Genomic DNA, 27,846 nt, shown 5'->3' on the forward strand with positions numbered 1-27,846 from the left:
TAATATAGTTTGAGATCTAGAAGTACTATTCCTCCTTCAACCCAATTTCTTTCCATCATTTACCATCTTAATCTCTTTCTTTTGTTTTTCAAAATGAATTCTATTATTTTGTCAAGCTCTGTAAAGTATCTTCTTTGTAATTTGATTGATATCACATTAGAAGTATGAAGTAATTTCAGTAGTATTATCATTTTTATTATATTGGCTGGGCCCAGCCATGAGTACTGAATATTCTTTGGGCCATTTAAGTTATTCTTTATTTCTTTAAGGAGTGTTTTATAATTTAATATAAAAAAGTCTTTTATCTGCTTTGGGAGATTGTTTTCTAGATATTTTATGCATTTTGTAGTTATTTGGAATTGGGTTTTCCTATTATTTCTTATTATGTTTCATTATTATTATGTAGAAATACTATTGAACTTTTGAAGATTAATTTGTAGTTAGTGATTTTCCTGAAATTTCTAATTGACTTAATTAATATCTTTACTGAATCCCTGGGGTTTTCCATGTGAACATGGAATCATTGTCAATGAGAATTCCTGACCAAGAGTGGAGAGCTGTTTTATATACCATTTTTTTAGGAACAAAGGCAAGTCTAGATCTGTGATTTAATCATCGTATGGAATTCCCAGTGTGGAAGCTCCTTCCATTAACATACATCTGTAATTTCTTTTTAGTTTACTGTCTTTGGAGATTGCCTTGATCATTCAATGGTTATTGAATCCCAGTCACAGGAATAGTATGTGTCAGAGGAAGGATTTAAACCTAGGTGTTCTTGTTTCCAATGCCATCATCCTTCTATTAAAATCATAGAGAAGTTAATTTCCTAGTGTATAGTTCTGTTACAGTTTGATGTTGTATTACTACAGAAACCTTTTTAGAGTTGGGTATGGGGGCCACTATCTTGATCTAAAAACTTGCAATTTAAATAAAATTTAGAGAAGATCAGTGGAATGTAGCATCACAAAAGTTAAGTAAATAGTATAAAAAGTCACCTTATGATGTTAATATGAATAGAACTTTTTCTATACCATCCCTGTCAAGTTAAGATAGTATATTTCTGGTTGTTTGGATATATCTAAGCATTGAATAAATCCTACTGAATTTGAATTACTATATGTTCTTGTTTATTCCCCAAACACATAACAAAATTTGTATTTTTATATGTCCTTATTTTTTCTCCCAAACAGATAAACAATCAGATATTATATGGAAGAAGCCACCAAAATGCATCTGCCATTATTAAGACAGCCCCAACCAAGGTCAAGTTGGTTTTCATAAGGTAAGCCAAGGACATTTGTTTTCCCTGAATTTCCTCAGATTCCTTTGGGAGGCCTTCATCCTTTATGCATCTACCTGGCTGGTCTCAGATTTACAGGTATTTGAGACGTCTATTTGCTGTGATTTTAGTAGTTGGTAGTGTAGATGGAGTGAAAAGTACAGGATTTCATGGTAAGGAGACCTAGAAGCAAGTCATATCATCTCTCTAGGCTTGTTTTCTTATGTGGCAAAATGGAAACAACCATCTTGCCCTCCTGCCTCTGTGCCCTTGAGAATGAGATGCCTCATAAACCTCGATGTGCAATTGAAATCTGAGTCATTATTATTGCTGATGGGCATAAGGCTCTTCTGTTCCCCTCTAAGGTCTCAGGGCCTTTGCTGCTTTCTGGATGTTGTTCTTCTATGGACAGATTCTTCCTTAACCAGACAATGGGGGCAAGGCAAAGGAGAGAAAACGAAATTCCATTTAGCTTTATGTTAACAGTTCTAACAAACGATCTGTTTAGGGAGCAGTCGCCCTAATTGGTCAAAATTGGATTGTGGAGTTTCTGAGGGCATCCTTTGTCTGTGCTCCATTCTTCATTCCTCCTAGCTCCCCAGTGACCAGGTCATAGATTTAGGGCAAGAAAGGAGGGGCCTTACGTGTCTTCAGGTCTAACATCACTCATTTTAGAGGTGAGGGAACTAGAACCCAGTGAGCTGACTTACAAGTGGCAGAGGTGGTATTCAAAGTGGACTTCTTGACTCTAAATCTTGCATGTTTTCCAAGCTTGATTATAAAAGAAAGCGAGAAGTTAGGGTGATTTTTTGTTATCATCTATAAATTTGTGATATGACTGACCTGTCTTCCCAGATAGAATGTGAGTTCTTTGGAAGTTGGCACCGTGGCATCATCTGCTTGTGTAATTGTAGACTTGGGAGGTACCTTCGGGGCCATTTGCATTAACTCATGCTTGAATAGCAATTCCATTTAGTCTTCCCTGCATTGTTTGAAGGTGTTTCCTCCTTGATAAGTGGGAATTCACTGGGTTCTGAAACAGACCATTCGATTTTGTAACAGCTCTCATTTTTAAGGGGACAGCAAGGTGGCGCAGTACATAGAGTGCTGGGCCTGGAGGTGGGAAGGCCTGAGTTCAAATCCAGTCTTAGATAGTAGCTGTGTGACCCTGGGCAAGTCACTTAACCCTGTTTGCCTCAGTTTCCTCAACTGTAAAAGGAGCTAGAGAAGGAAATGGCAAACCACTCCAGTATCATCATTAATAATGGATTTTTTATTTAAAGTAATCACTGCTAATTTGGCAGCTCAGTGCCTCAGTGGGTAAGAGTTCTGGAGTCGTCAGGAAGACCTGAGTTCAAATCCTACTTTGGATCTTTTCAGCCTCAGTTTCCTGATCTGTAAAATGGGGTTAATAATAGCACCTCTGTTCCAGAATTGTTATGACAGAACATTTATACAGCACTTTCTAAATCTTAAAGCTATACAGGCTGCTATTACTAGCAGTGTCTCAGTTGGATGTCTTGTGTTACTGTCGAGGACAACACTGAATTCTAAAAGAATATTGCGATGGCATACACGTTCTTGATGGTCCTATCCATCTGACTGGGCTGGACTAGGGATCTTGGTAAGGACCAGCCTTTCTGTCTTTGTGTGTACACTTTATGCAAAGGAATGGCCCAAGTGCTGCCTCTACTTTTTGGGCAACTGGTGGAGCTGGATGTAATCTGTTCCACCCTCCTCATTTTACAATTATGGAAACTGAGGCCCAATCAGCAGATGTTTATTAAGCACCTACTATGTGCCATTCACTGTATTAAGTGCTAGGGGAATAATAAATCCAAAGAATTAATCCCTGATCTCAATGTGCTTACATTCTAATGGGGGAGATAACAAGTACCTATAACAATACACACACACACACACACACACACACACACACACACGAAATACATGTGCAATATATCTAAAGTCAATATATACAAAATACTTTCATACAAGGGAGGTTATGAAGGATGACACCAGCAGTAGGGGGATCAGAAAAGGCTTCTCCTAGAAGATGATGCTTGAGCTACTTCTAAAAGGCATGGAGGGGCTATGTGAGGCAGTGCCAAAGAAGAGTCTCTACCATAAGTGGAGGGTGGCCAGTGCAAAGTCTTGGAGTATTGGGGTTATGGAGTGAGACCCAGGTTGGCTAGATTGCAGTGTGAGGAAGAAATAATAATGAACAATGAAGCTATGTGGATACACTGGGACCAGGTTATGTGGGGTTTAAAAGCTAAACAGAGGCATCTTTATTTTCTGGTCGGGGCAATAGGAAGCCACTAGAGCTAGTTGATTATGGAGGTCACATAACCCTGTGCTTCAAAGGAAAATCACTTTGGCAACATGACATAGAATGAACTTAAGGCAGAGAAATTAGTTAGAAGGCTGTTGACCTAATGTGAGTGAGTGATGATGAGCTGATGGTGAAATCTGAGCTAAGCTGGAGGCTGTGGGAGTTGGGACAAGGGGATGGATGCGAGTGATGTCCTGGAGATAGAAATGGCAAGACTTGGCAGCTGGTTTTCTCTGTGGAGAGAGGCCAAGATTACAAACACTAGAGAGATGTTGGGAGGTCGGTGGTGATTTAAACGGAATTACGGAAGTTTAGGGTGTTGGGGGAGGGGGAGGGAAATGAGTTCAATTTTAGAAATGCTGCGTTTCTGATGTCTTTAGTACATGCATTATCAGGGGGAGGTGCGGAGGGGGTATGTGCAACCTTCATTTATTTATTTCCCTCAATTACACGTAAACAAAAAATTTTACATGAGTTTTTAAAGTTTTTGAGTTCCAAATTATGTCCCCCATCATTAAGAAGGCAAGCAGTTTGATAAAGGTTATACATGTGCAGTCATGGGAAGCATATTTCCATATTAGTCATGTTGTGAGAAAATATGCACACCAAAAGAAAAGCAAAAGAAAATTTTTTAAAAATCCAGTATGCTTTGATCTGCATTCAGATTCTATCAGTTCTTTTTTCTGGAGGTAGCATTTTTCGTTATAAGTACTTTGGAATTGTCTTGAAACGTTGTGTTGCTGAGAATAGTTGAGTCATTCACAGTTGATCATCATACAGCTGTTGCTATTACTGTGTACAGAGTTCTCCTGGTTCTGCTCACTTCACTTTGCATCAGCCCATACAAGTCTTACCAGGTTTTTCTCAAAGCATTCTGCTCATCATTGCTTATATCACAATAGTATTCCATTACATTCATATACCACAACTTGTTCAGCCATTCCCCAACTGATGGGCATCCCCTCAATTTCCAGTTCTTTGCCACCACAAAAAGAGCTGCTATAAATAGATAAATAAATGAATGAATGAATGAATGAATGAATGAATAAAGGTCCTTTTCCTTTTAATTTGATCTCTTTGTGGTACTGACCTAGCAGTGGTATTGCTGGGTCAAGTGGTATGAATGCATGGTTTTATAGTCCTTTGGGTATAGTTCCAAATTGTTTTCCACAATGGTTGGATCAGTTCACAACTCCTCCATCAGTGCATTGCTGTCCCTATCTTTCCACTTCCCCTTCAACATTTGTCATTTTCCTTTTCTGTCATATTAGCCAGTCTGATAACTGTGAGCTGGTACCTCAGAAGCTTTTTAAACTTGCATTTCTCTAATCAATAGTGTTGTGGAGCATTTTCTCATATAAATATAGATAGCTCTGATTTCTCCTTCTGAAAACTGCCTGTTCATATCCTTTGACCATTTATCAATTGGGGAATAATTTGTGTTCTTATAAATTTAACTCATTTCTCTATATATTTGAGAAATGAGGCCTTTGTCAGAGAAATTTGTTGTAAGAATCTTTTCCCAGTTTCCTGTTTTCCTTCTAATCCTTGACGGCGGGTACTTGGTGGTGGCTGGTTTTTGTTGGTTTTTGCCTTTGCCTTTCTTTGTCTCTCCAGGACTTAGCACAGCATCTGACATAATAAATGTGGATCATTATCATGCTATTCTGTTGCAGCTATGTCTTTAAACTCCAGACTCAACTATCACAGACTATGCTTTTGGAGAACCTAAGCCATTGGGTTCTGTCCTCCTTGAGTCTCTTCTCTCTTCCCCATCACCTTGCACCTTGTCCCTTTTCTACTTCTTTCTCTAATAACAGAAATAAAATTAGTAATACCGTTGCCTCTGGGAGGAAAAAAAACTCACTTGTCAATTTTCTGCCCTCTTTCTCCCATCGCCATCTTTTTTGGAGACTGTAGCTCTGTTTTCTGGCCATTTCCATGTCTTGTCTCCCCCATTACAGTAAAAGCTCTGTGAAGGCAATGGCTATCTTTCTTTTGAGTTTGTATAACCAGTCCCTAGAATAAGGTTGCCCATGTAGGAAGGATTCATAGATGCTTGTTATTTATTCATTATTATTTTCAGTAATCCTTACAGCTGAATATCTCCATCAGTGCAGCACTTTATATCCTACCCAAAATAGCTGCTTCTCAAAAAGTTCTTTCATCACTGTCATATAAGAATAATTATCACCTCTGTCCCACTGGATCTGTTTCCTCCCATAGAATATGAAAAAGTTAGACTCAGTGATCCCTAAGGAGTCTTCCAAATCAAAATAGTGTTTGATTCCATGAGTTCCAATGACTTGTTCTTTTTTTTTCTATCTCAGAGTGTTTTCACAACTTCTGAAAAATTCTGTAAGTTTTGAACTCTGGCTCGTGACATTTCTGTGGCTTTGTTGGAAGTGGGTCTTTTTATATTTACAAAGAAATAATTCACTAAAGAAGCTAATGGTCTCTGCAAAGTGCAATTCGTAAGACCATCTCCTTCAAGCACCTTAGAAAGAGCTTCTTCTTAACTCCAGGGTCCACTTGTTCTTGTAGGATGGCCAAGCCAAGCCCTAGAAAGAGCAAAGGACCCTGAAATCCCAGAGTTGAAAGGGAGATTGGGGCCTGTCTAATAGTATCTGGACCTGTAACAGAATCTCCTCTTACCGAGGTATATAGGCAAGTAAGGAACACTGTGGGAAAAATTCCTGGATATTTCTGAGAACAGATCAGGCAGTCAACTTTCTTGAGTGGCTTCTGTCTTGTATAACCTGAAAAGGGCACAGCATGGACAAACTGGAGGATCTTTTCAGATTTAAGAGTTGAGAACAGATAGAGCACCAGTCCTGGAGTCAGGAGGACCTGAGTTCAAATCCAGCCTCAGACACATAACACTCACTAGCTGTGTGACTCTGGGCAAGTCACTTAACCCTAATTGCCTCACCCAAAAAAAAAGAAAAAAAAAGGAGTTAAGAACATATGCCCCTAAAATCATATTCTTAGTTCACTGGGATGAGTAACATGAAATAACATAATTTGAAACTAAGAAATCAAGGCAGAAATATGTTAGTATGTGTAGAATATGTATAATCCCAGAAGGTACATGGTTCTAGGTGAAATGTGTGACTTTGCCCAACTCAATGCGTGACCATTCCCCAAACATTTCTTAAGATGGTGCCGTGTACCAGTCAGAGTCCTTGTCCTCGACGCATTTATTTTCTATAGAAGGGAGCAACATGCACATCACTAAGGGAGATGCACTAGCCGCTGAAAAGAGAGAGAAACATGGATGTAGAAGGTTTTGTACTATTTGAAGCCTTCTATGTGAGCTGTAATTATTATGAAGTGAAGGCGGGTCAAAAATCAAGATGCCTGTGAAACTGGATCGCAAGTCTTTGGGAAAATGTGAACTAATGGCCAACATGTATTTCATGCAATGTAGAGTACTGGAAGTACTGGATTTGGAGTTAGTAGACCTGGTTACAGTCAATTGTATCCAGAGCTTGGAGTCTTAATAACTTGAGTTAAAATCCTGCCTCACCTATTTATTAGCTGTGAGATTGTGAGTAGGTCAGGAAGTCCATACACATTTATGAATCCCTAGGAAGGAAAAGATAGACCCTCAAGGAGTTTATCATCCAATGGGGAAGACAACATGCAGATCACTTTGTGCAAACAAGATCTACGCAGGATAAATTGGAGATGATCAATAGTAGGAAGGCATTAATTAGCACTAAAGGGGATTGGAAAAGGCTTGTCATGGAAAGTGGAATTTTAGAGATGAAGAGGGAGAACATTCTAGACGTGGGGATCAGCCAGTGAAAATGCCTGGAGTTGGCATGTGGAGTGTCTTGTTTGAAGAATAGCAAGGAGATCAGTGCCACTGGATTGCTGAGTCCTTAGGCAGAATGAGTGTGTAAAAACACTGGAAAGGGAGTAGGGGACCAGATTTTGGAGGACTTTAAATACTAAACAGAGGATTTTGTATTTGATCCTGCAGGCGATAGGAAGTCACTGGAGTTTATTAAGTAGAGGGTGACGTGGTCAGTCATGCACTTTAGCAAAATCCCTTCTGTGGCTGAATGGAGGATGGGCTGGAATGGGGAGAGACTTGAGGCAGGCAGAGCCTCCAGCGGCTGGTGTCCAGGTGGGAGGTGATGAGCCCCTGCCCTATGGTGGTAGCTGGCTTCTTTGGGAGGGCATCTATGAAATGATGGGTTGCACTCAGTGACCTCTAATGCCTCTTTCAACTCTTCAGTCCTTGATCCTTTGACCACTTTTTTACTGAAATAGAATTCTTCCGGTGTTGGTTACGCCAGGTGGCCTCTGAGGTCTCTTTTAACTCTGAGATTGTATAATTCATTCTCCATATGAGGAAATTAGAGACCTCAAAGGGAGATTGCTGGGCCAGCATTTGAACCCAGGTCCTCATATGTTTATATTCTGCCATTCACACAATGTCTTTTATTGTCAGCTTTTCCTGAGTCCATAAAATAATAACTTTAGTACTGGGCGGTCCTGAAATGGCCTTAGTTTGACCTATCACTTCTTGATGAAGAAGCTGTTTCTTGGAGGTGATTTCCCCATTAGTACACTTGGAGCATGGCAGAGGAAGCAGAGTCAACATGTTAAGACTTAGAGCTTGCTGTTTTTCCTTAGCTCCCTCACAGCATGCCCTGTAATGATTAAGTCAAGAGAAAATCACAGTGACTCATTTGGCCAACCTGGGCAGCTTAGGAAGACTGACGAAGAAGTCTGGAGATACTGGGGTGGGAGCTGACCAGGAGTTCAACAGGTGGAAGATGGCACCAGGGTAGGGCGCAGTCCAGTGTCCAAAGACCGTAGGGGGACTTAACACCTGGGCAGGAAGTGATCTCGGAGGACCCCCATGCTAACACTGGGGGCAGGAATGGGTGCCATTTGGCAGCTCTGTTGCCCGTTAACCAGGTCCAGGTTATAGTTCCAGGGCAGAATGGTCACAGTATCAAGAATGAATAGGTCTGACTTTTATAAGGAGGAAGAAACTAGTTACAGCAACATAGTTACGTATCTCTGAGCCCTACCTATAAGCCTGTACTGGAATAAACTGGGGCAGGAGACCAAAACCAAGGGGCTTCCATCAGGCTAACAATGACTGAATTCAGCAACAGTCAGCAGAAAGTCTACCACAAGCATGCCAACCGATCCAAACTACATCAGGAATTTGCCAGCTAGGAAGGCAGCATAGAGAGCTTTCTCTCGATCACACCACTTTGGAAACAATGAAAACTTAGGGCCCCAGAATGAACTGTGAAAGTAGATGAAGGACATAAAAGTCAAAAGCTCAGGCCAGTCATCTTCCCCAGAGGTGAGCAGAGCCCAACTCTCACATCAAGTCCAAAGTCAAGAAATAGTCTGGAAAAACGAGTAAACAACAACAACAACAACAACAACAAAAAAGAACCTGACCATAGAAAGCTACTGTGGTGACAGGGAAGTCTGACACAAACTCAGTAGAAGACAATGATTTGAAAACCTCTATAAGCAAAGCCTCAAAGAAAGCTACAGTTTAGACACAAGCCCAACTAGAATTCCTATAAAGAGACAAAGAGACTTTTTAAAGGGGGAATATAAAGATCAAATAAAAGTAATAGATGAAAAATTGGGAAAAGAAATGAGAACAATACAAGAAAATTATGGAAAATTTAACAACTTAGTAAAAGAGACAAACTGAAGAAAATAACTCCTTAAAATATAGAATTGGCAAAATGGTAAAAGAAGTACAAAAGCTCACTGAAAAAAATAATTCCTTAAAAATTAGAATTGTTCAAGTGGAAGCTAATGACCCCATGAGACATCAGGAAACAATAAAACAAAGTCCAAAGACTGACAAAATAGAATAAAATTGAAATATCTCGTTGGCAAAACAACTCACCTGGGAAATAGATTGGGGTGAGATAATTTTAGAATGGCACTCTGATACTATTTAGAAGTCAGGTGCTTTTTCCATCCCATCACCCTGCTTGCTGTTTTCCCATATATCAACCTAAATACTACCATCTCATCTCCACACCCTCGCACAAACCAACCCGGTTTGTTTTCAGCTAATTACAATTCTCCCTGGATTCCAAATGAAGTTCTTTCTGCGCCTAGAGTGTAATTCCCAGTCGATGGTATGATTCGTTTAAAACAAAAATGAAAACAAACAAAAATACCAAAACTTCCATCATGAATCCCGGGAGCAAACTTTTTCCCTGGATATTGTAATATCATGGACATCTTATCCTGGGAAGATAACGAGGTGAGATTTCACAGAGGGCTGACCATTCTACTTCTCCAGGGGGGCTCTCCCTTGCCTTTGCATTTCTCAGATACCCAAGGAAAACCTGGACTTCCCTTAAATAACTGATACTTACAGAACTCCCTAAAGTTTATAAAATACTTTATATATATTATCCCATAGGCCCAGGAAGTGAGGTGCTGAAAGTCTTGTCTACTCCATTTTATAAAGAGGAAACTGGTCTTTATTTTGGGGCCCTCCAAATCATCTAAAAGCCTTTCACTTACTGAAAGGAAGCTGTCATGCTCCCTGAGTTTTCACTTCTCCAGGTAAAACATTCTCCATTTCTTCAGCTGGACCTCGTTTGATGTGGAGTCAAGGTCCTTCACTATCCTAGCTGCCATCCTCCACACGTTCTCCTTTTCTTAGCCCTTCTTAAGCCTTGATGCCCAGACTGAATGCAATATCTCCAGATGAGTCTACTGGGACTATGAAAGCTCTTTCCTGAAAATCTCTAGGTATTTTAATGAATTCTAAGATGACAGTCACTTTCCTACCTGCCCTGGCCTGCTGTTGGGTCATGTGGATCATGACTGGGTCATTCCATGAGTAGCACCCAGCTACTCTGCCTCAGACCCAGATGAAGCAAAGAAATTGAAAGGCAGTCTCATGTGGTGAAGATAGTGCTGCCCTTGGGGTCTGGGAGATGTGCTCCAGATCCCACCTTTGAGGCTTACTGGCTGTGTGACCTTGGGCATCATTCCAAATCTCTGTGTTTCAGCTTCTTCATTTATAAAATGGAAGGTTTATTACCTGTAGTACCTGTCTCACAGGGCTGTTAGGCCTTCAAGTAGGATGATGGATATTAAATGATTTGCAAACCTTGAAGCATGATTATTGCTAGTTATCATTATTAATTAAGTTTGATCATTTACCATAAGTAAGGTCCTCCAACCTTTTGAGCGGATGGTTGTTTGCTTTGTAGTCATTTAATTGCTCAATTAGCTTTGAGAAATGGGGCACTGTCCCATGAACAATACCTGGGAATAAGCTAAGGATTCACAGGCACAGCATAACAAGAAAATCTTTTTTAGATTTTCTTTTTTTAACCAAAACACATATTTCAAGTGCTTAGTATTCAACTATCATATGCTTTAGGTATTTACTTTTTGGCAAATTAAGTCAGGCTGGGGTAGCTAGGAGGTATAGTGGATAGAAGGCTAGCCCTGAAGAAGACCTGAATTCAAATCACTTCTCACATTCTTATTTGCTGTATGACTGTGGTTGAGTCATTTAAAATCTCCATGACTGTTTCTGCATTTGTAAAATGAATTGTTGAACTTAAGCATTTCTAAGGTCCTGTCTACCTCCAACTGTAACCCTAATTCATATCATCTGTATAATTGGAGTAATTGGAGCACCAACCTCCTAGGATTTGGATGAGGATCAAATAAAGTAACATATGTAGCCACAAACAAAATATAGACAGTATCAATGGGAGGTGATCTCAGAGGTAGGAAATGTGAGGTATTTGGAGTGAATAAGGGAAAACATTCTAGGTATGGAATGTTGTGTGTGAGGAAGAACAGGAGGGCTAATGTACCCAAAGGAGAATAAAAAATTGATAAAGGTAAGCAGGGACCAGGTTGAAGCCTGACTACCACACAGATTTTATATTTGATCCTGGAGGCAATAGGGAGTCACTGTCATTGATGCAGAAGAGATGTGACCTACACTTTGAGGTAGAGAAGAGAATGGAATAGTGAGAGACCTGGGTCCGGCCAGCTGGTTCCAAAGCTGCCGCAGTAGTTCAGGTGTGAGATGATGCGGCCTTGCATCAGCTTGGAGGCTGTGTGACTAAGAAAGGCAGGAACGGAAAGCTCTTAAGCTTTATGTGCCTTAAGCAACTCTTTAAGGCCTATCTACAACTTACCACAGACAGGTTGCAATCTGCATTGGTGCAGGGAGTTCCCACAGGGTGAATTTCAGATACTGATAAATTAATGAATCAATCAAACTATCTATCAGCATTTATTGAGCACCCATATCTGGGGATGTAGACAAAAATGGAATAGTTTTTGCCATCAAGGATTCCATCAGGGGAGATAACTTAGTGATATAATTATATATATGTTTTTATATAATTATTATATAACATATACTTCTGTAATTATTATTTATATAAATCATGATTTATGTGAAATCATATTGAATGCAAGCCTGAGGTCACCCTTGATGAGAAGGCGCCATCAGCCCCAGGCATCAGAAAGGACTCCCTGAAGAATCTGGAGTTTGAGCTATTAACAGGCCAGCTTTAACACAAGATCTGGCACATAGTAGGTACTTAATTAGTCTATGCTGAGTGACCCAGAGAGTGTTCCAGGCCTGAGGCCAGCCAGAGCCAAGGTTGGGAGACCAGAGGTAGAGCTTTGTGTGGGAGGCCACTTTGCCTGAACTGTGGAGGGAGAGGAGCGCAGGCTGGAAACTTAGTGAGGGGTCAGGCTGTGGAGAACTCCACGAGTCAGATGCTTTCTTTGTCTTCCTTTCTACCTCTGCTTGTAGAACTTAAGGGCCAACAGCCAGCAGAACACAGGCGTTGTATTTGGCTGGCTTTCGTAGGTAGAATATGCCTAGACATAACCCTTGATTCCCATTATATGTGGGTCCATAGCACCTTGGAATCAATAAACTGCACATTCTGGACTCTGCTATAATTTTAATTACAAAAATGAGAGGGGCCAATGTGTATAATCGATAGAGCGCCATGGCTGCAGATCCCTCTTCGGCCATGCAGAGCTTGACAGCCGGTATGAAATCTTGTTCCAGGTCTGCATTTCATATGGCCTTCTTCAGACCCAGGAGGTTTCACCCCCGCATACGCTTTCCACGTGTAATTAAGTAATGGAGACTGAGCTGTTGTACGTGACAGTTAATTTTGGATAGCGGGGGGCGCTAATACAGGAGCTGCGGGCAAGACCATTAATCTCTTGGATCCTTGCCCTGCCAAGTAGAGCAGCTCATTCTTCATTGTACTAATTCAGCCTTTCCCCCTGCCCTGGGACCAGGGCAGGCGTGAACATCCTCCCACCAGCTCACACGGGCCATCAGAAAACCCGGTGCTACTGCATGTGATGTATGTCCAGGGGACCTGTTATGCCAAGCACATCTGGATGGGCCAGAAAGAAACACTCTGGAATATTACAGTCCATATGTCCAGGGCACTATGAAGGGGGAGATGTGGGGTGGCTGGTCCAAACTCTAATGATGTGAAAAGAAGACAGAAAGGGACTGTGTAAGCTAGGTACACTGAGAGGCACCTTGCTAATTTGCACTAATGACTCACAGACCCGTTGTGGATTACAGGCTAATTAGGATGTGAACAAAAACAACTGTTTAAAAAAAAGGGGGAACAGGGACGTGATATTGCAGAAATCTGCACCATTGTAGACAGAAGAGCAGTTAATTAAAAACACTGACTGCCTTATAGCTTAATGTCTGTCTCTAATTACCTTATCACAGCCCTCCCAGCTGAAGCCAGTGGTCAGTTCCAATTTATCAGAATTACTGATAGATTCTTAGGGAAACTTGCTCTAAGTCTAGTATGAGGATAAGGGGAGGACATGGAGAGATTTAATATACTTGCCAATTGAGGAAATCATTTCAGGTGGTTATATGAAAAGTTTTTTTCTTGTTATTAATCCTATGATGCCATTTTAGGGTAGCATCATGGTATGCTGAGAAATACAGCCAAATAGTTCAGTTACCTTCTTTGGATAATGCAGGAACTTCCTTCCAGATATGGGATGATTGAACAATATTGAGCAGTGTCGGTGACTGGTCTTAAAAGAGCCGAATCTAGGTGCCTGGCCAGAAGAGGCAAGAAGGGAGAGAAGGTTAAGAATACTATTAGGAACACACACACACACACACACACACACGCACACACACACATGCACACACGCACACACACACACCCCTTTGAAAGACTTGAGAACTCTGATCAATGTAATAACTTACTACAGTTCCAGAAGATTGATGATGAAGCATACTTGAGCCCATCACCTCTTGAGAGAGAGGTTATGGACTTAAGATGAAAAATAAAACATGTATTTTCAGATTAAAAAAAGAATACTATTAGTTAAAATTTTTTAAAAATACACAGGAGGAAGAAAAACGCAAGTTAGGGAAGGGATGGCTACAAACAAGGCAATTTTGTTGCAACCATATTAAATTTAACCCTTAAAAATTAGTGTTCTCCAAAGTTCATGGTTTCTTATATAATGATCTATCCTATTTAGTTTTTTATATTTGAATGCTTTTTTCAATGATTATTAAATTAATAATAAAAGTTAATTTATTTTTTAAAGCTATTCTCTGAGTCAGAGCCCAAGGCACCATCAAATGTAGGGTCAGCCAGACAGAATGAAATCACACTGTGTTCACATCCCATCATCATTGCATTTCTGAGTGGGAAGGGTTGGCCTAGCAGACACATGTCTTAGCAAGGCATAGTTTTAAGTCAAACTACATATTGCACAAAATTTCTATGACATTTAATCAGGATACCTGGCATCTGAAATGGAAAAGTTTTTATTTTTATTTTTTTTTAATGACTATGGTCATAGAATCATTAATTTAGCTCTAGAATGGATGTTAGAGTCACCTATCCCTACCACCTCATTTTTGACAGATAAGCACAATGATGATCAGAGAGTTTTATGTGACTTGCCCAGCATCACACAGGTGCTACGTGCCGGAGCTGGGATCCATACCCAGATTCACTGACTATTTCTTTGTATTTTTATTTTTCAAATTCAATTTTTTAAAATTCAGAACTTCACACACAAGAATGCATTTCAACATATATAGCAGAACACACATACAAAAGATTTGGTTTATGAAACTGTGAATCTCCATTTCACTCTCTTTTTCCCCCAAAATATTTATATCTTTTTTTCATACCTCAGTGCATTTTTATTTCTTACCCCTTCTTTTTTTTTAGAACATCCTCCCAGGATCAAACTCCAAGGAATATTACAGCCAATCAAATATTCAAATAAATTCAACACGTTATTTTTAAAACTGTCCTTCTTGTCTGTGCTTCCTTCTAAGTTTCCTTAATTCACTTCTTTGCCTTTTTAAAACTTACTTCAATTACTCTTGTTTTGTCATCTCTATTGCTAACCCTTGCCTACCCACAACCCCTTCAAAATGTAGAAAGAAAACTATGACAAATAGCATGTTCCTTTCTTCCTGCCTTCTAAGCTAGTGTATTCATTTTACCCTCCCTTCTGGTTCTCCTCTTAAAACCCTCAGGACAGAACTTGTCCACTTCCCCCACACACAAACACACACATCCTCTATTTTTATTAACTTCCTCAATACCCTTTGAAGACATTAGTTTTCTAAAAGGACAGTTGTTTCGATTAGAACATTAGACAGTTCTCTCTTAGAACATTAGCACTGTGTCATTGAATACCCCTATTCACATACTCAAATAACTTTACTTTTTTGGTTTCTCTTTACTCTTATGTTTGTATTTCAAAGTTCCTATTCAACTCTGATTTTTTTAATGAAGAATGCTCAATAAACCTATGAAAGTTCCACTTTTCCTCTGTAGTGCTATGCTTAGCTTTTCAGGGGAGGTTATTCTTGGACATTAGCCATATTTTGAAATATTGAATTCCAAGATCTCCTCTCATTTATTTAGAGGTTGCCATGTCTTGCATGTTCTTGATTATAGTTTCTTAGTACTTGGACTCCTTTCTAGCTGCTGGAAATATTTTTGTTATATTGTGGAAGCTCTGGGCTTTAGTTTTGACACACTGGGGTTATAATCCTTTTTCATATCTTGGACCCATTTGGCAGTCTGGTGAAGCTTATAGATACCTTCTCAGAGTTATATTTTGAAATGCATAAAACATCATACTTAGGATGACAAAGGAAAATAATTATATTAAATTGCAGCTGTCAAAAAAAATTTTATTAAACAAGTTCAGACTTCAGGTTAAAAATATCTACCCTACACTAAAAATCATAAGTCCAGTTTTTTTGTTGATTGCTGATGTGAGATTTTAGTCAAATCATCTAATGTCTTAGTGGTTTATAATGTTCTACCTATCTGTTATAGTGTTATCAATTATTATACTCCCTTCAAAACATGGGAAAGATCTAAAAGATGACTGAGTTTGTATCTAACTCAAGATTTATCAATCAGAAATAATCACCTATTATTTGGGGAATTTGCAGAGCCTATATTCTTAGCTTTTAAAGTGCTTCCAGACTAGTCAAACTATGACCCTGAAACTATAGTTTTGTACCATTGGACTAATAACAAAGGGGCAATTATTGTACCAATCTTTAACTTCACTGCTCCAGCCCCTGGCTTTCCTCCTGAATTTTCTCTCCCAGTGCTTACCCAGAATGAGCTTTGGTGTGGTTCTTTTTCACTGGTTCTGTAATCATCTATTAAACCTTTCTTATTATGTATTCTTCTTACTAAGTATTGTCCTAGTTTCTTTGGTTGCAATGATAAAAATGGAGCAATTCCAGCCCTCAAGGAGCTTACTTCCATTGTGGGAAAGTGGTATGTATACAGATAAATAAATCCATGTTATGTACCAACAAGAGATCAGCAAGCATGAATTTAGCACTGACTATTTACTAAGCACAGTGCAGAAAGAAATAAAAAATGAACAATCACTGCCCTCAGTGAGCTTACACTCTAATAAGAGAGAAAGTATACACTTAAATAAATTTGTGCATGATATGTATAGAGTAGAGGTAAGGTCTTCTTAGTAAGGAAGGTAATAGCCTCTGGTGGGTCCAAAAACATTTTCCTACAGAAGGTGATGTCTTAAAGGAAGAGCTGAGTCTCAAAGGAAGCCAGAGATTCTGAGAGGCAAAGGTGAGAAGGGGGAGCATGCCCGGCATGAATGTGAGAATTAAGTGTGTATAAGACCTACATGGCAGACAGTATGACTAGATAGAATGATCCCTTAGACATTTACTCTATGACAATTAACCTCTCTGACCCTCAGTTTCTTTATACAAAAAAAGGGGGTATAAAAATATCACCTGGGTTTTTATGAAATGAGTTAATGTACATCAAAAGCTTTTTAAACCTTACAGTGAATAAGGTTGACTGCTGCTATTGTTACTGCTTCTAGCTTTGGGAAGAACCCATTGTAGCTATCGGGAGAAGCTAAGTATGGCTTTAGGTGACATGAAGGGTAGCCAGGTAGAAAGGAGGATAAGGTACAGAAGGAAGGGAGGGAGTTAATACAAACCAAAAGGAAATGAAGAAGAGGAAATATGGTGAGCTGAGGAGGGGGACACCACAAGGAGAACTAAAAAACATCTGTGCCCTTAGGCCTTTAGCGAAACCTTACTTATGTTCTGTGGTTTTGTTTTTTCTTTAACCAAAAAAACAGTCTAAGCATCTTTTCCACCACACTACTGACAGCTCTAATTATTTTCAAATTGCCCCTGGGCCACCTTCCCAAAATGCAGGCCCAGATGCAAAGGTGCTCCCAGCGGCCTCGTTAGCAATTTCCGTAGCTGGGAAAAAGCATGTAAAAAGTTCACGGTGGCACTGTCATTGAACTTTTCATTCAGATTCAGCATATTTTGCTACTTTGCAGATTATTCCAGTTTTCAGTGGTGAAAATCCCCTTTGTATATAGATTCCAAAAGTTATTGGATGAGAGAGAAAGAGAGAGAGAGGGAGAGGAAGAAGAGGAGGAGGAAAGAGGAGAAGAAAGGGATAGGGTGGGAAGAAAGGGGAATGGAGGGGGAGAGGGAGAGGGAGGGAAGCAGAAAGGGAGAGAGAACAAAGAGGCCCTCAGTACACTAGGCATCTGGTTCAAATGAAATTGTGTTTTTCAAAAATGCTTTTTTCTAGCATGGCTTTCTAAAGACTGTGACAAGTGTCAAGTTCTTTCCTTCCCCATCTCCCCCCCCCCCAACCTTCTTGAAGTTCTTTAGGGAAGCATAAATATTTAATTCTAATAGAAAACAATGTGTCAGGTCCATTTGCCAACATTTAGTAACAGTAGTTTTGGAAGGGGAAGTGAAGAATGTAATTTTTCCCTTCCCTGTTCTTCTCAGCACCTCGATTGGATTCCAGCATGTCAGTACTGGTTCTTATAATATAATGACATTTCATTAAATGGCCCCAAAAATCCAGACTCTGGGTTTAGAGACAGTGAATTTCCAAGTGGCGCTGCTTAGGCTACTTTGAAAAGGAGGATGATTTCCTTAGTTTGAGAGGGAGAGTCTTAAGAAGCCATTCAAGCATTTTTATGGCATACTTTTTTTTTTGACTAGTCAATGGGGTTAAGTGACTTGCCCAGGGTCACCCAGCTAGTCAAGTGTCAAGTGTCTGAGGCCAGATTTGAATTCAGCTCCTCCTGACTCCAGGGCTAGTGCTGTATCCACTGTGCCACCTAGGTGCCTGGATACTTTCATTTTTAAGAAGATGTAAGACAATCCCATCCTGACTTATCTCAAAGCACGTCAAGTGTTGTGAGAATGAGAGGTAGACATTTCCCTGTTTCCCTTGCACCCTGCCACCGTGGACCCCTCCCTACCTTTATTAGTTAATTATCCAAAGCTCCCTATTTGTATTTTACCGATTATGCTGCACAGATTTAGAGCCAGAAGGGACCTTAGAGTCCATCGACTTCAGTTTTTATCAATGACTAAACTGAGGCAAACAGAGATGAAGTGACTTGCCCAGGGTCACATAGCTAACAAATGTCTGAGGCTGGATTTGAACTCAGGTCTTCTTGACTCAAGCCCCAGAGCAGTCTCCACTACACCACCTGGCTGGAGTCTGCAGACTTGGGTTTGAATCTTGACTCTCAAGCTCACGGGTGTATCTATGCACTGGCTGTCCTCCATTCTTAGAGTACATTTCCTCTTCACCCTCCATCTCTTGGCTTCCTCACCTTGTCCTTAAGTGGTGTGTATCTGAGTCATTTGAGTGTTGTCTCACCGATTTGAATGTAAGCACCTTGAGGGCATCCTTTGTTTCCCCCATGCTTCCCCAGAGCCTGGCACCAGGTGAGCTTTTAAGTACTCCTTGCTAAGTGATTGATTACCCCCCCTGGACAATGCGGTCTTGCTTCTGATGGCTGATAGAGCTGAGCGGCACCATCTTCTCCTCTGTACTCCCTAGCTGAGCTCTGTGTTGACTAGTAGATCTTTTTTTTTTTTCATCGGTACTGCCTGTTCCTGTCAATTTGAAATATGCTGCCCTGCTGGCCCAATCCACCCCACCCCCATTCCTCCCCCTTCCACCCCCGCTGAGGTGTGTGTGTACCGTCAAGGAAGTGGCAGATGGATGTAAACTGTGACTTTTTAGAGTAGCTTCTCCCCAACCCACTGGGAATAATCACAGGTTTTTATTACAGGAAGCAAAAACAAATTTAATATGGGTTCTAAAGGACATTCCAAACCCTCCTTGTTGTGCAGAAATCATTGAGTTGTGTCAGGACAGTTCAGGGCCACTCATTCCCCTCCCCACAATGTCCCCATTAAGATTTATTTGTGGCCATGTCTTTAAAAAGCAGTCACCTTAGCACAGAGTGGAAAGCCATCTGCTTTATCACCATTAAATAGCTCAGAAGTAAGTGTGGCCCATTGACTGTCCTCTCTGGGCCACCCTGTTATTTGACTGGGAGTGGCCATGAGGAGCCTGCATTGGAATGAATAAATGAAAAGGCATTTATTAAGCACTTGCTGTATGCCAAACTCTGTGCTAAGCCCTGGGGATACCAACATAAGGCAATCCATACCCTCAATGAACTTAAATTCTAATGGGGGGGGTTAATCAAGGCATGAGAGGCAACAGATAAGGGAGCTATATAGGTGGACAGGGGAGAGTGTAGGAGAGCAGAGGCATGGCTTAACTCAATAAATATTTATTAAGCACCTACTGTATGCCAAACTAAGTATTGGGAGACAAAAAGGAGCAAAAGACAGTACCTACCCACAAGGAGCTTCCAATCTAATGGTTCTAATGTGAGTAGTGTGGATACCATGACAAAAATGAAATTGTCCTATCCTCTTTCCATATATATCCTTCATGTTCTTGGCTACAATCTTCCTGGGTTTTTTTTTTTTTTCCTGCTTTCACTTTGATTTGGTTTAAATCCCATGGAGTTGTTATGGGCAGTCTGGTGGATTGAGTAGAAGAATGGTCTTGGAGCCCAGAATCCTGGGGTTCACTGATTCTAGCTGTCTGATTGTGGGCAGATAATGAAGTGAGAACTGTGGGATACAAAGGAGAGAGCATTTGGAGCCAGGGACCTAGTTAGAATCTCAGCGTGGCTACTTTGTAACCTTAGACAAATCACATAACTTCTCTGAGCCTCCGTTTTCTCAAGAAATGGGTGTAATAATACTTGAGTGTCTAACCTGTTGTGGGGCTGCCTTGATGTATCATCTGTGGAACACTTTGTAAACCTTGAAACACCAAATAAATGTCAACCATTGTCATTTTTTCCCCGGTCCTCTATTAGGGCTGGAGGTAGTTCTACCCCTGAAGTTTCACTCATTAAAGACTCTTTGAGGGGCAACTAGGTGGTGCAGTGGATAGAGCACCAGCCCTGAAGTCAGGAGGACCTGAGTTCAAATCCGGCCTCAGACCAAACACTTGACACTTACTAGCTGTGTGACCCTGGGCAAGTCACTTAACCCCAACTACCTAAGGGGAAAAAAAAGAAAGACTCTTTGTCTTCATGGATTGCTAATATCTTGTGATCTATTAACTACTAACAGTGGGAAGGGAAAATGACAAGATTTGGCAATGGATTAGATGTGGGAGTGGGTGAAGGAGGTTGAAGGGTCAAAGGTAATACCAAAGTTGTGACCTGGAATGCCAAGAAGAATGGTAGTGCTCTTAAAAGTAAAAGAAAAATTTGGAAGACAGATGAATTTGAGGGAAAAGATAATGAGCTCTCTTTCAGAAATATTGAGATTGAGAAGCGTATGGGACATACAATTCAAAATGTAGATAGTGGGTTTTACAGTAATAACTTATTCTCATTGGCGGTTTTCATGTCAAGACAAGATGACCATTGGTTGGAGATGTTGGAGAAGCAATGTTTATTCAGGCAGTGGTTGGAATGGATGACCTCTTGGATTCCTTCCAACTATGAGCCCCTAGTACTCTATGTTTTGTGGGTCCCTCGAAAAGATCTCATCCTTCAGTGGTCCAAGATGATGGATATCTTTGGTTACAGTTTCCACCAAGCAGTAGGAGTGCTGGGTCACCAGGCCTGTGACAACTCCATTCTTGACAACATCTTCTCCATCTTTCCCTATGTTTCCCTATGTGCCAAAAGGCATAGATCTTGACAGTCCAAGGCTATGAGATCCTTGTGTCTAGCTTGAGAAACAAGCTAATAATTATGTTTAAAAAAATAATGATCAAAACAAAGCTAAGCACTTTTTTTTAAAATTTTAGATTAAAATGCTTTTACTGTCACACTCTGCTAATATCTTGGTTCCCTTTTTTTTTTTTTTTTGTGAGGCAATTGGATTTAAGTGACTTGGCCAGGGTCACACAGCTAGTAAGTGTCAAGCATCTGAGGCCAGATTTTAACTTAGTTCAAGGGGGGAGCACTATGCACTGTGCTACCTAGCTGCCCCCTTTGGCTCACTTTTTCAAAAATTTTCTATGACTCTGATTCTTTGCTCTAAGGGATAACTCTCTGGGTATGGGAGAGAGCTAGATGCAAGTCAAAGTGACAAGACAGATAGGTAGAGAAATGTTCAACCTGAGTTCCAATCATGACTTCTTTACAAAGTTTAATCCTAAACCCCGTGGCCCTGAGCAAGTAACTTAATGTCTCTCTGCCTGTTTTCTCTTCTGTAAAACTGAGAAAATAATCTTATGGACCTCACAGAATTTTTGTGAGGATTAAATTAGATAAGATATATAAAACGTCTTATAAATCTTAATGTGCTTCCATAAATGTTAATTATCATAATTATTATCATCAGTAAAATGTGTTTCAGAAAAAATGACTATGAGATTGAACTAATTCAATTAAGACCATGGATATTTAGGTGGAGGTGATTTTGGTAGCTCTACAGAAAGGGAAGCATGGTACAAAGAGAGGATGGTACAATTTGAGCTGTATCTAAAGGGTAGAATAATATTGGAAGCTTTAAGGAAGGGGAATTCTGGATAAAAACGTTAACATGACTGCCAGTCTGTAAATGGAAAGACACAAGGTCTCTTTATTATTCGATCAGAGAGCAATCAATGGCAAAGGGTTAGTGTTGGGGAATCCTAAGGCATAAGGTCAAAGGGGTAGGGTGATGTTGTATTCGAAGGGCATGGGCAGCAAGCAGAGGAATCCAATCTAGCCAGCTGATATCTGTCTGCTATTTGAGGAGTTGTATAAACTCACTTAGTCCATTCAAGTACCACTGTGCACCCATGGTTAGACTTGGCCAGGGATTGGTCCCTGGCTTGTGAGTTGACCTGATTTCTTTGTGGAAGAGTCCACCAAACATCTCTCACAAGCCTTGAGGTAATTGTCTCCATCACGTGTTCCAAATGAGTACCCTAGGAGAGGTGATGGCCCCAGAAAATTTCCACCCAACTGGCAGCTGGTGAGTTCCCGCAGCCAATTTGTGCCTCACCCTGCTAAGCAGGTTTCAGCCCCATCTGTTGTTCTGTAGCTGGGGATACAGATACAGGAAAGGTAGAAAGAACCTGCCCTTCATGGTATTGACTGTCTGCACTGTGGCCTTCCCCATCAATCACCCTTCCTGCAGATGTGCTCCCAGCCCCAGAATTTATCGAGCACCCCCCCATCCCCATTATTCCCTATTATTGAAGTGCAGAAAATGAGGTTGTGCCCATATGGGGCGACCAGCCAGCACAGCGGCTTCTCCTTTCTCTGTTCCTGCCAGAATAGCTCCCAAGAGGTCAGTGGGAACTTATAGGTCACGAGCCCCCATTCCAGTCTTTTTTCCCAACAGCTCCAAATGAACGAATACTTGATCCTTCAAACTAGCATGGCTTTGTCAGTGTGTGTGTTTTCTCTTTGCCAATGCAGATCACAGTCTGCTATAACATAGTACATCATTGTAGTACATTGTCTTAGAGTGCCGCTGTGCTTGAGAAATGAGTTACTGTTCAACCTACGTGGTGATGAATAAACCTGTCTCAGCTGGGCGAGAGCTCAGATGATGGACATACAGTTAATTCATTACCAGGTCCTGATCTGAAGCCTTTCTAACTCACTAGGACCTGCTGGACCTTGCATTCTGCTGACATCACATCAGGATTGCCTCCATATCACCATATGTAGCACCTGGCATGTAATAGGTGCCTAATTAATGCTTGTTGACGGATTAAATGAAGCATTAGAAAAGGAATATGGTAGGGGAGAGCCATTAATGCATTGATAAAATTATCATGTTATCAATCAATTAACAGACAAGGGGCAGTGTTGCAAAATGGCAAGGATGTTGACTCAAGACTCAATGGTCTTGGGTTCAGTTTCTGTCTCTGTTTCTTACCTTAGTGACCCTAGCTGGACAAATCCCTTCATCTCCCTTGGTTGGTCTCAGTTTCCTCATCTGTAAAATGAGGAATTGGGGCTCTACATTTATAAATCTGTTAAACACCAACTCTGTGCCAGGTGCCATGCTATGCATGGGGCATATAATGGCAAAAGGAAAATAATCTCCTGTTCTCAGAAAACTTACATTCTGTTGGGTGGACACACGTGTTCTAATATGTTAACACATTTGTATTTGTGGGTATGTTGTATCCACATGTGTATTAGATACATATGGGTATATTCAAAGTACATACAAAATGGGCCCGTTCCATTGGGAGGGGGATATCGGCACAAGCCTCAGGTAGACCTGAGCTGGATCTTGGGGATTCTGGGAGACAGAAGTGAGGAAGGAGGGCATGCTGGGCTTAGAGGACTATCTTTGCACAGGCCATAGAGTCAGGGTTGGAACTTCGAGTTCAAGAAAAGAGATGAGGTAGAACAAGATTGGAAGGGGTGACCAGGGGTGAGGAGCAGGGCTTGTGTTTTATTCTAGAGGTGACAGGAGGCTACTGGAGTTTGTTGAGTAGGGGGTGATAAAGTGCTACCTGAATTATAGGCATTTGAGATGGGTGGATCAGAGAAGGGAGAGAAAAGGCAGAAAGACCATTGAGACATGCCAAGCAGGAGGGTCTGGACGTGGGAGTGGAGACTTGGGGACAGATGGGAGGGACGTTATGGTAAAAATGACAACATTGAGCAACTGAGAGTGGATTGAGCTGGCTGAGCTCTTACCAGGTGGCTCTAATACAAGCTGGCGGCAGCATGTGCTTGGCAGGTTTTTCATTGGGGGGGGGTGTAGCCTGGAAAGCCCACTCTGCACCCTACCTTTGGGTGGTCGTCACCAGAACTCTATTCACCCGGCTCCAGTAGAGGTCTTTAAGCAAGGATGAGCACTTGACTGAGGGCAGGATGGGGTGGGGGTGTATTTTTTTATAGAGGTGATATTAATTTTTTCAGCTCTGGGCTGAATTTGCCTTCCATAGCCAGAATGGCCTAACTCCTATCCTCATCGTTTCTGTAATGGGAGAAATCCCCTGCCTAACATGCCTGTTCATACTTCTAACCAATTTGCATGCTTGGAAATCTATCCCTATGGCTCTGTGTACCCCAGACTGAGAGAGAGGCCTGTGATGGTGATTCATGCTGGCAATTTCTCATTTCATACATAATGTACTGATTTTGCCTTTTTTAATTCTTCCCAGAAACGAGGATGCCGTCCACCAGCTGGCCGTTACACCTTTTCCACTACCAGTCAGCTCCCAGTCTTCTGTTGAGGTAAGGTCATTCTTTATCCACTTTTAGGACATCAGGTGCCTTGATCATCATTTCATTTTAAAATAGAAATTAAGGAACAATCTGAAAATTTCAATCTAGCCTTGGACTGGCTCCATTTTTTTTCCCCAATAAGCAGCAAGGTCAGAGATTTTTAACTAGAGAAGACCTTAGATTGCCACTAGTCAGGCCTTCTCATTTTACAGATAAAGAAACCAAGGCCCAGAGAGGCAGAATGACTAGCCCAGGGTCCCACAGACAGCAGGCAACAAAACCAGGATTCAAACTTGTCACCTTTGACTCCAAATCCAGCGCTCTTCCCTGGACTGTCATGATTCCAGGTTGCATTATTAAGGGACTTCTAATGTAGCCGTGAGGTTGGCTCTGAAAGAAAGTGGCCTGTCTTTGTTAGTTTATTAAAACACAATATTACTCAGGTATTTAAAAGATTCTTGTGTCCTGTGCCACCATTCCCATTTGTGGGATGGGGGAGAAGAGTGGGGCCTTGGGGTTCTGTCCTTAATCCAGTGGTGCTGCTGATGCTTCTCTGGTGTTTCTTGATCTCTTCTTTGGGAATGGCCTTCAGTCTTTGCCGAAACCTTGAGAAATTCAGCGAGGTGGGTCTGAATCCTGCCTCTGACCCCGTCTAGATGTGTGACCCTGGGAAAGTCACTTAGCTTCTCGGCTGATCTCTGAGAGAACAAGTTATGGAGAATGTGCAGCCTGCTATTGGTGGAGGGAATTCATCTACCTGGGAGTTCCCTCCACTGAAGAAAGGTAGTCCCTGCCTCATTCGCCTTAATGGTAGCTAGCACAAGGATCCTAGTATTTAGAGATAGAAGGAAACTAAAAATCATCTTTCCCAACCCCCTCATTTTACATGAGGGGAAACTAAGCCTGACTTCCTGGCCTTCTCAAGACTCGGCTCCAATCTGCAGGAAGCCTTTCCCACTCTCCCTGCCCTCCTCCCTCCCACTGATTCATGTATAAGTCACCCAGAGGGATGTAATGAGGGGTAATGACCTCTGACTTCATTTATTTTGTGTATGTACTTGGTTATGTGCGTGTTATCTCCCCTTCCACCCCTTCCAGCCAGTCCTCTTATAAGCTCAGGGACCCTGTTTTTGCATTTCTTTTGTATTCCAGCATTTAGCACGGTGCCTGGCACTTAGTAGGGGCTTAATCAATGATTATAGACTGACTGACTTGACTAACAAAGCCATCTTAGTGGAGGCTATAACTCAGAAAGGGGGAGGAGGGGAAAAGGAATTCTGGGGAGAAGGGAAGGTGTGCTTGTATTGGAGACGAGCCATGGCTGGTTCGTACCGGGAGGGGAGAATGTGCCCAGTCTTCCCTTCCACCGCCTATCTCGAGGGGTGACACCACAGCCTTGCACTTCCTGCTGGAGACCACAGATCTAGTCCTTTCACAGTCTCTTCCCAGAATGGATATTTCCAATAAATATTTAGATCTGGACTCAATAAATCCCAGTGATACCTCCAATACATTTCAGGTCAAATGTTGTTGCATCTTTATCTTGTCCTTTTAAAATTTTCTGGTTTTGTGTATATTTTATAAAGTATATCACTTAATCTAGTGCCACATGAATATAATTTATGAACAATTAACAAGCATTTATCAGGCACCCACTAGGTGCCATTGTGCCATTGGCACTGTGCCAAGCTAAAGGGATATAAGAATGAAACAGTCTATTCTCAAAAGGAGCCCCTATCATAATAGGGAAGACCACAAATATGGATATATTGTTTTTAAAGGACGTTTTTTTTCCCTTGAGCCAATAGGGAGCCACTGAGGTTTATTGAATAAGAGAGTGACATGGTCAGGCACATACTAGGAGTACCTGATCAGAGCATTTTTTACTAAAATTTCGTGTGATCCAAAACACTGGAGTAGGTGCCTGTCTTTTACTTCATACGTAGCTTTGTTGGGATTTAGTCCTTTTTTTTCCCCAGAAGGGAAAGTCTCCTGTCTAATACATTATACCTTTCACCTGATACTTTCACAACACTTTGACAGAAGTGACAGGGTGCACGATGCAAGGCTTTTCATCACTTAATTAATGGAGAAATTGAGACCCTGCAGGGCCCCCGTGATCTCCATCCACTCAGAGGGGCTGTTTATGTACAGACATCTCTGCTCCTCCTCCCCAGACAGAGTCTGAGAGTCCCATAATATTTTGAGAAGACCAAATTCTCCCTTGTATTTATAGACTGTCTTATGCCAATATTTTGCCTTTTGTGGACTGCCTAGGCTGGGTCCCTTTTGGGCCACCTACAGGTTTTACACAGAAACTTCATCCTTGCCCTTGGGGTGGGCCTTTTGACTTTCTGGAATTTTCTAAGTCTGGTGTTTTAGCAAACACAGCTTTTGGCCAATAAAGGGATTGTGAGTTGGGTGTAGAAGCAAAGAGTGCATCAAAGAGAGACCCCAGAAAAGCAGGAAAATTTGGGCAGGTTCTGAAAGCCGTCTACTCCTGCATTTTTTGGTAAATGACACCCACAGCTAAGTGAAATCACTCCTTTGGTGTTAGGTGGCTTGTGGATTGTTTTGTTTTTTTTTTTAAAGCTTTTTACCTGACAAGTATTTCCTTTTGTTTACACATGCATACATTCCAAAACAAAGCTGCATCTACTCCCCACCAGATACTCACCACCAAGCCAGCTGTTTTTGGTTATCTTCACTTGTACAATGCTAGCTTTGTTCTCCCCAGGGAGGCACATTTATTCATTCCTCCATTCATTCCTTTCAGTTCCATGACCAAAGAACCTTTGAGGCCCCTTATATCTCTTGTCCTGAATTCACTGCTCTTCTGTACCCTCAGGTTGTATTAATTGATCTCACTCTATTTTTTCTCCAGAGCCCACTCTTTGCCCCACTGTGCCTTTCTTTGGCTAGTAGTAGTAGTAGTAGTAGTAGTAGTAGTAGTAGTAGTAGTAGTAATAGTAGAAGTAGACAAAGTAGTAGTAGTAGTAGTGGTAGTAGTAGTAGTAGTAGTAATAGTAGAAGTAGAAAAAGTAGTAGAAGTAGAAAAAGTAGTAGTAGTAGTGGTAGTGGTAGTAGTAGTAGTAGTAGTAGTAGTAGTAGTAGTAGTAGTAGTAGTAGT

At 41.1% G+C, this 27,846-nt stretch overlaps 1 protein-coding gene across 5 annotated transcripts in view; it reads left to right on the forward strand.

Moving 5' to 3' along the window:
• Positions 1-27,846, forward strand: part of PATJ (PATJ, crumbs cell polarity complex component) — a 332,827-nt gene that overhangs the window by 230,527 nt on the left and 74,454 nt on the right. For all 5 annotated transcript variants that reach the window (XM_027852793.1, XM_027852795.1, XM_027852794.1 and 2 more), the window contains exons 29-30: positions 1,191-1,282; positions 24,653-24,725. In XM_027852793.1, coding sequence (XP_027708594.1) covers positions 1,191-1,282; positions 24,653-24,725 — 165 coding nt within the window. The remainder of the gene's footprint in view (positions 1-1,190; positions 1,283-24,652; positions 24,726-27,846) is intronic.

The sequence above is a fragment of the Vombatus ursinus genome, unplaced genomic scaffold (genome assembly GCF_900497805.2).
Source record: "Vombatus ursinus unplaced genomic scaffold, bare-nosed wombat genome assembly UNPS02009824.1, whole genome shotgun sequence".
Lineage (NCBI taxonomy): Eukaryota > Metazoa > Chordata > Mammalia > Diprotodontia > Vombatidae > Vombatus > Vombatus ursinus.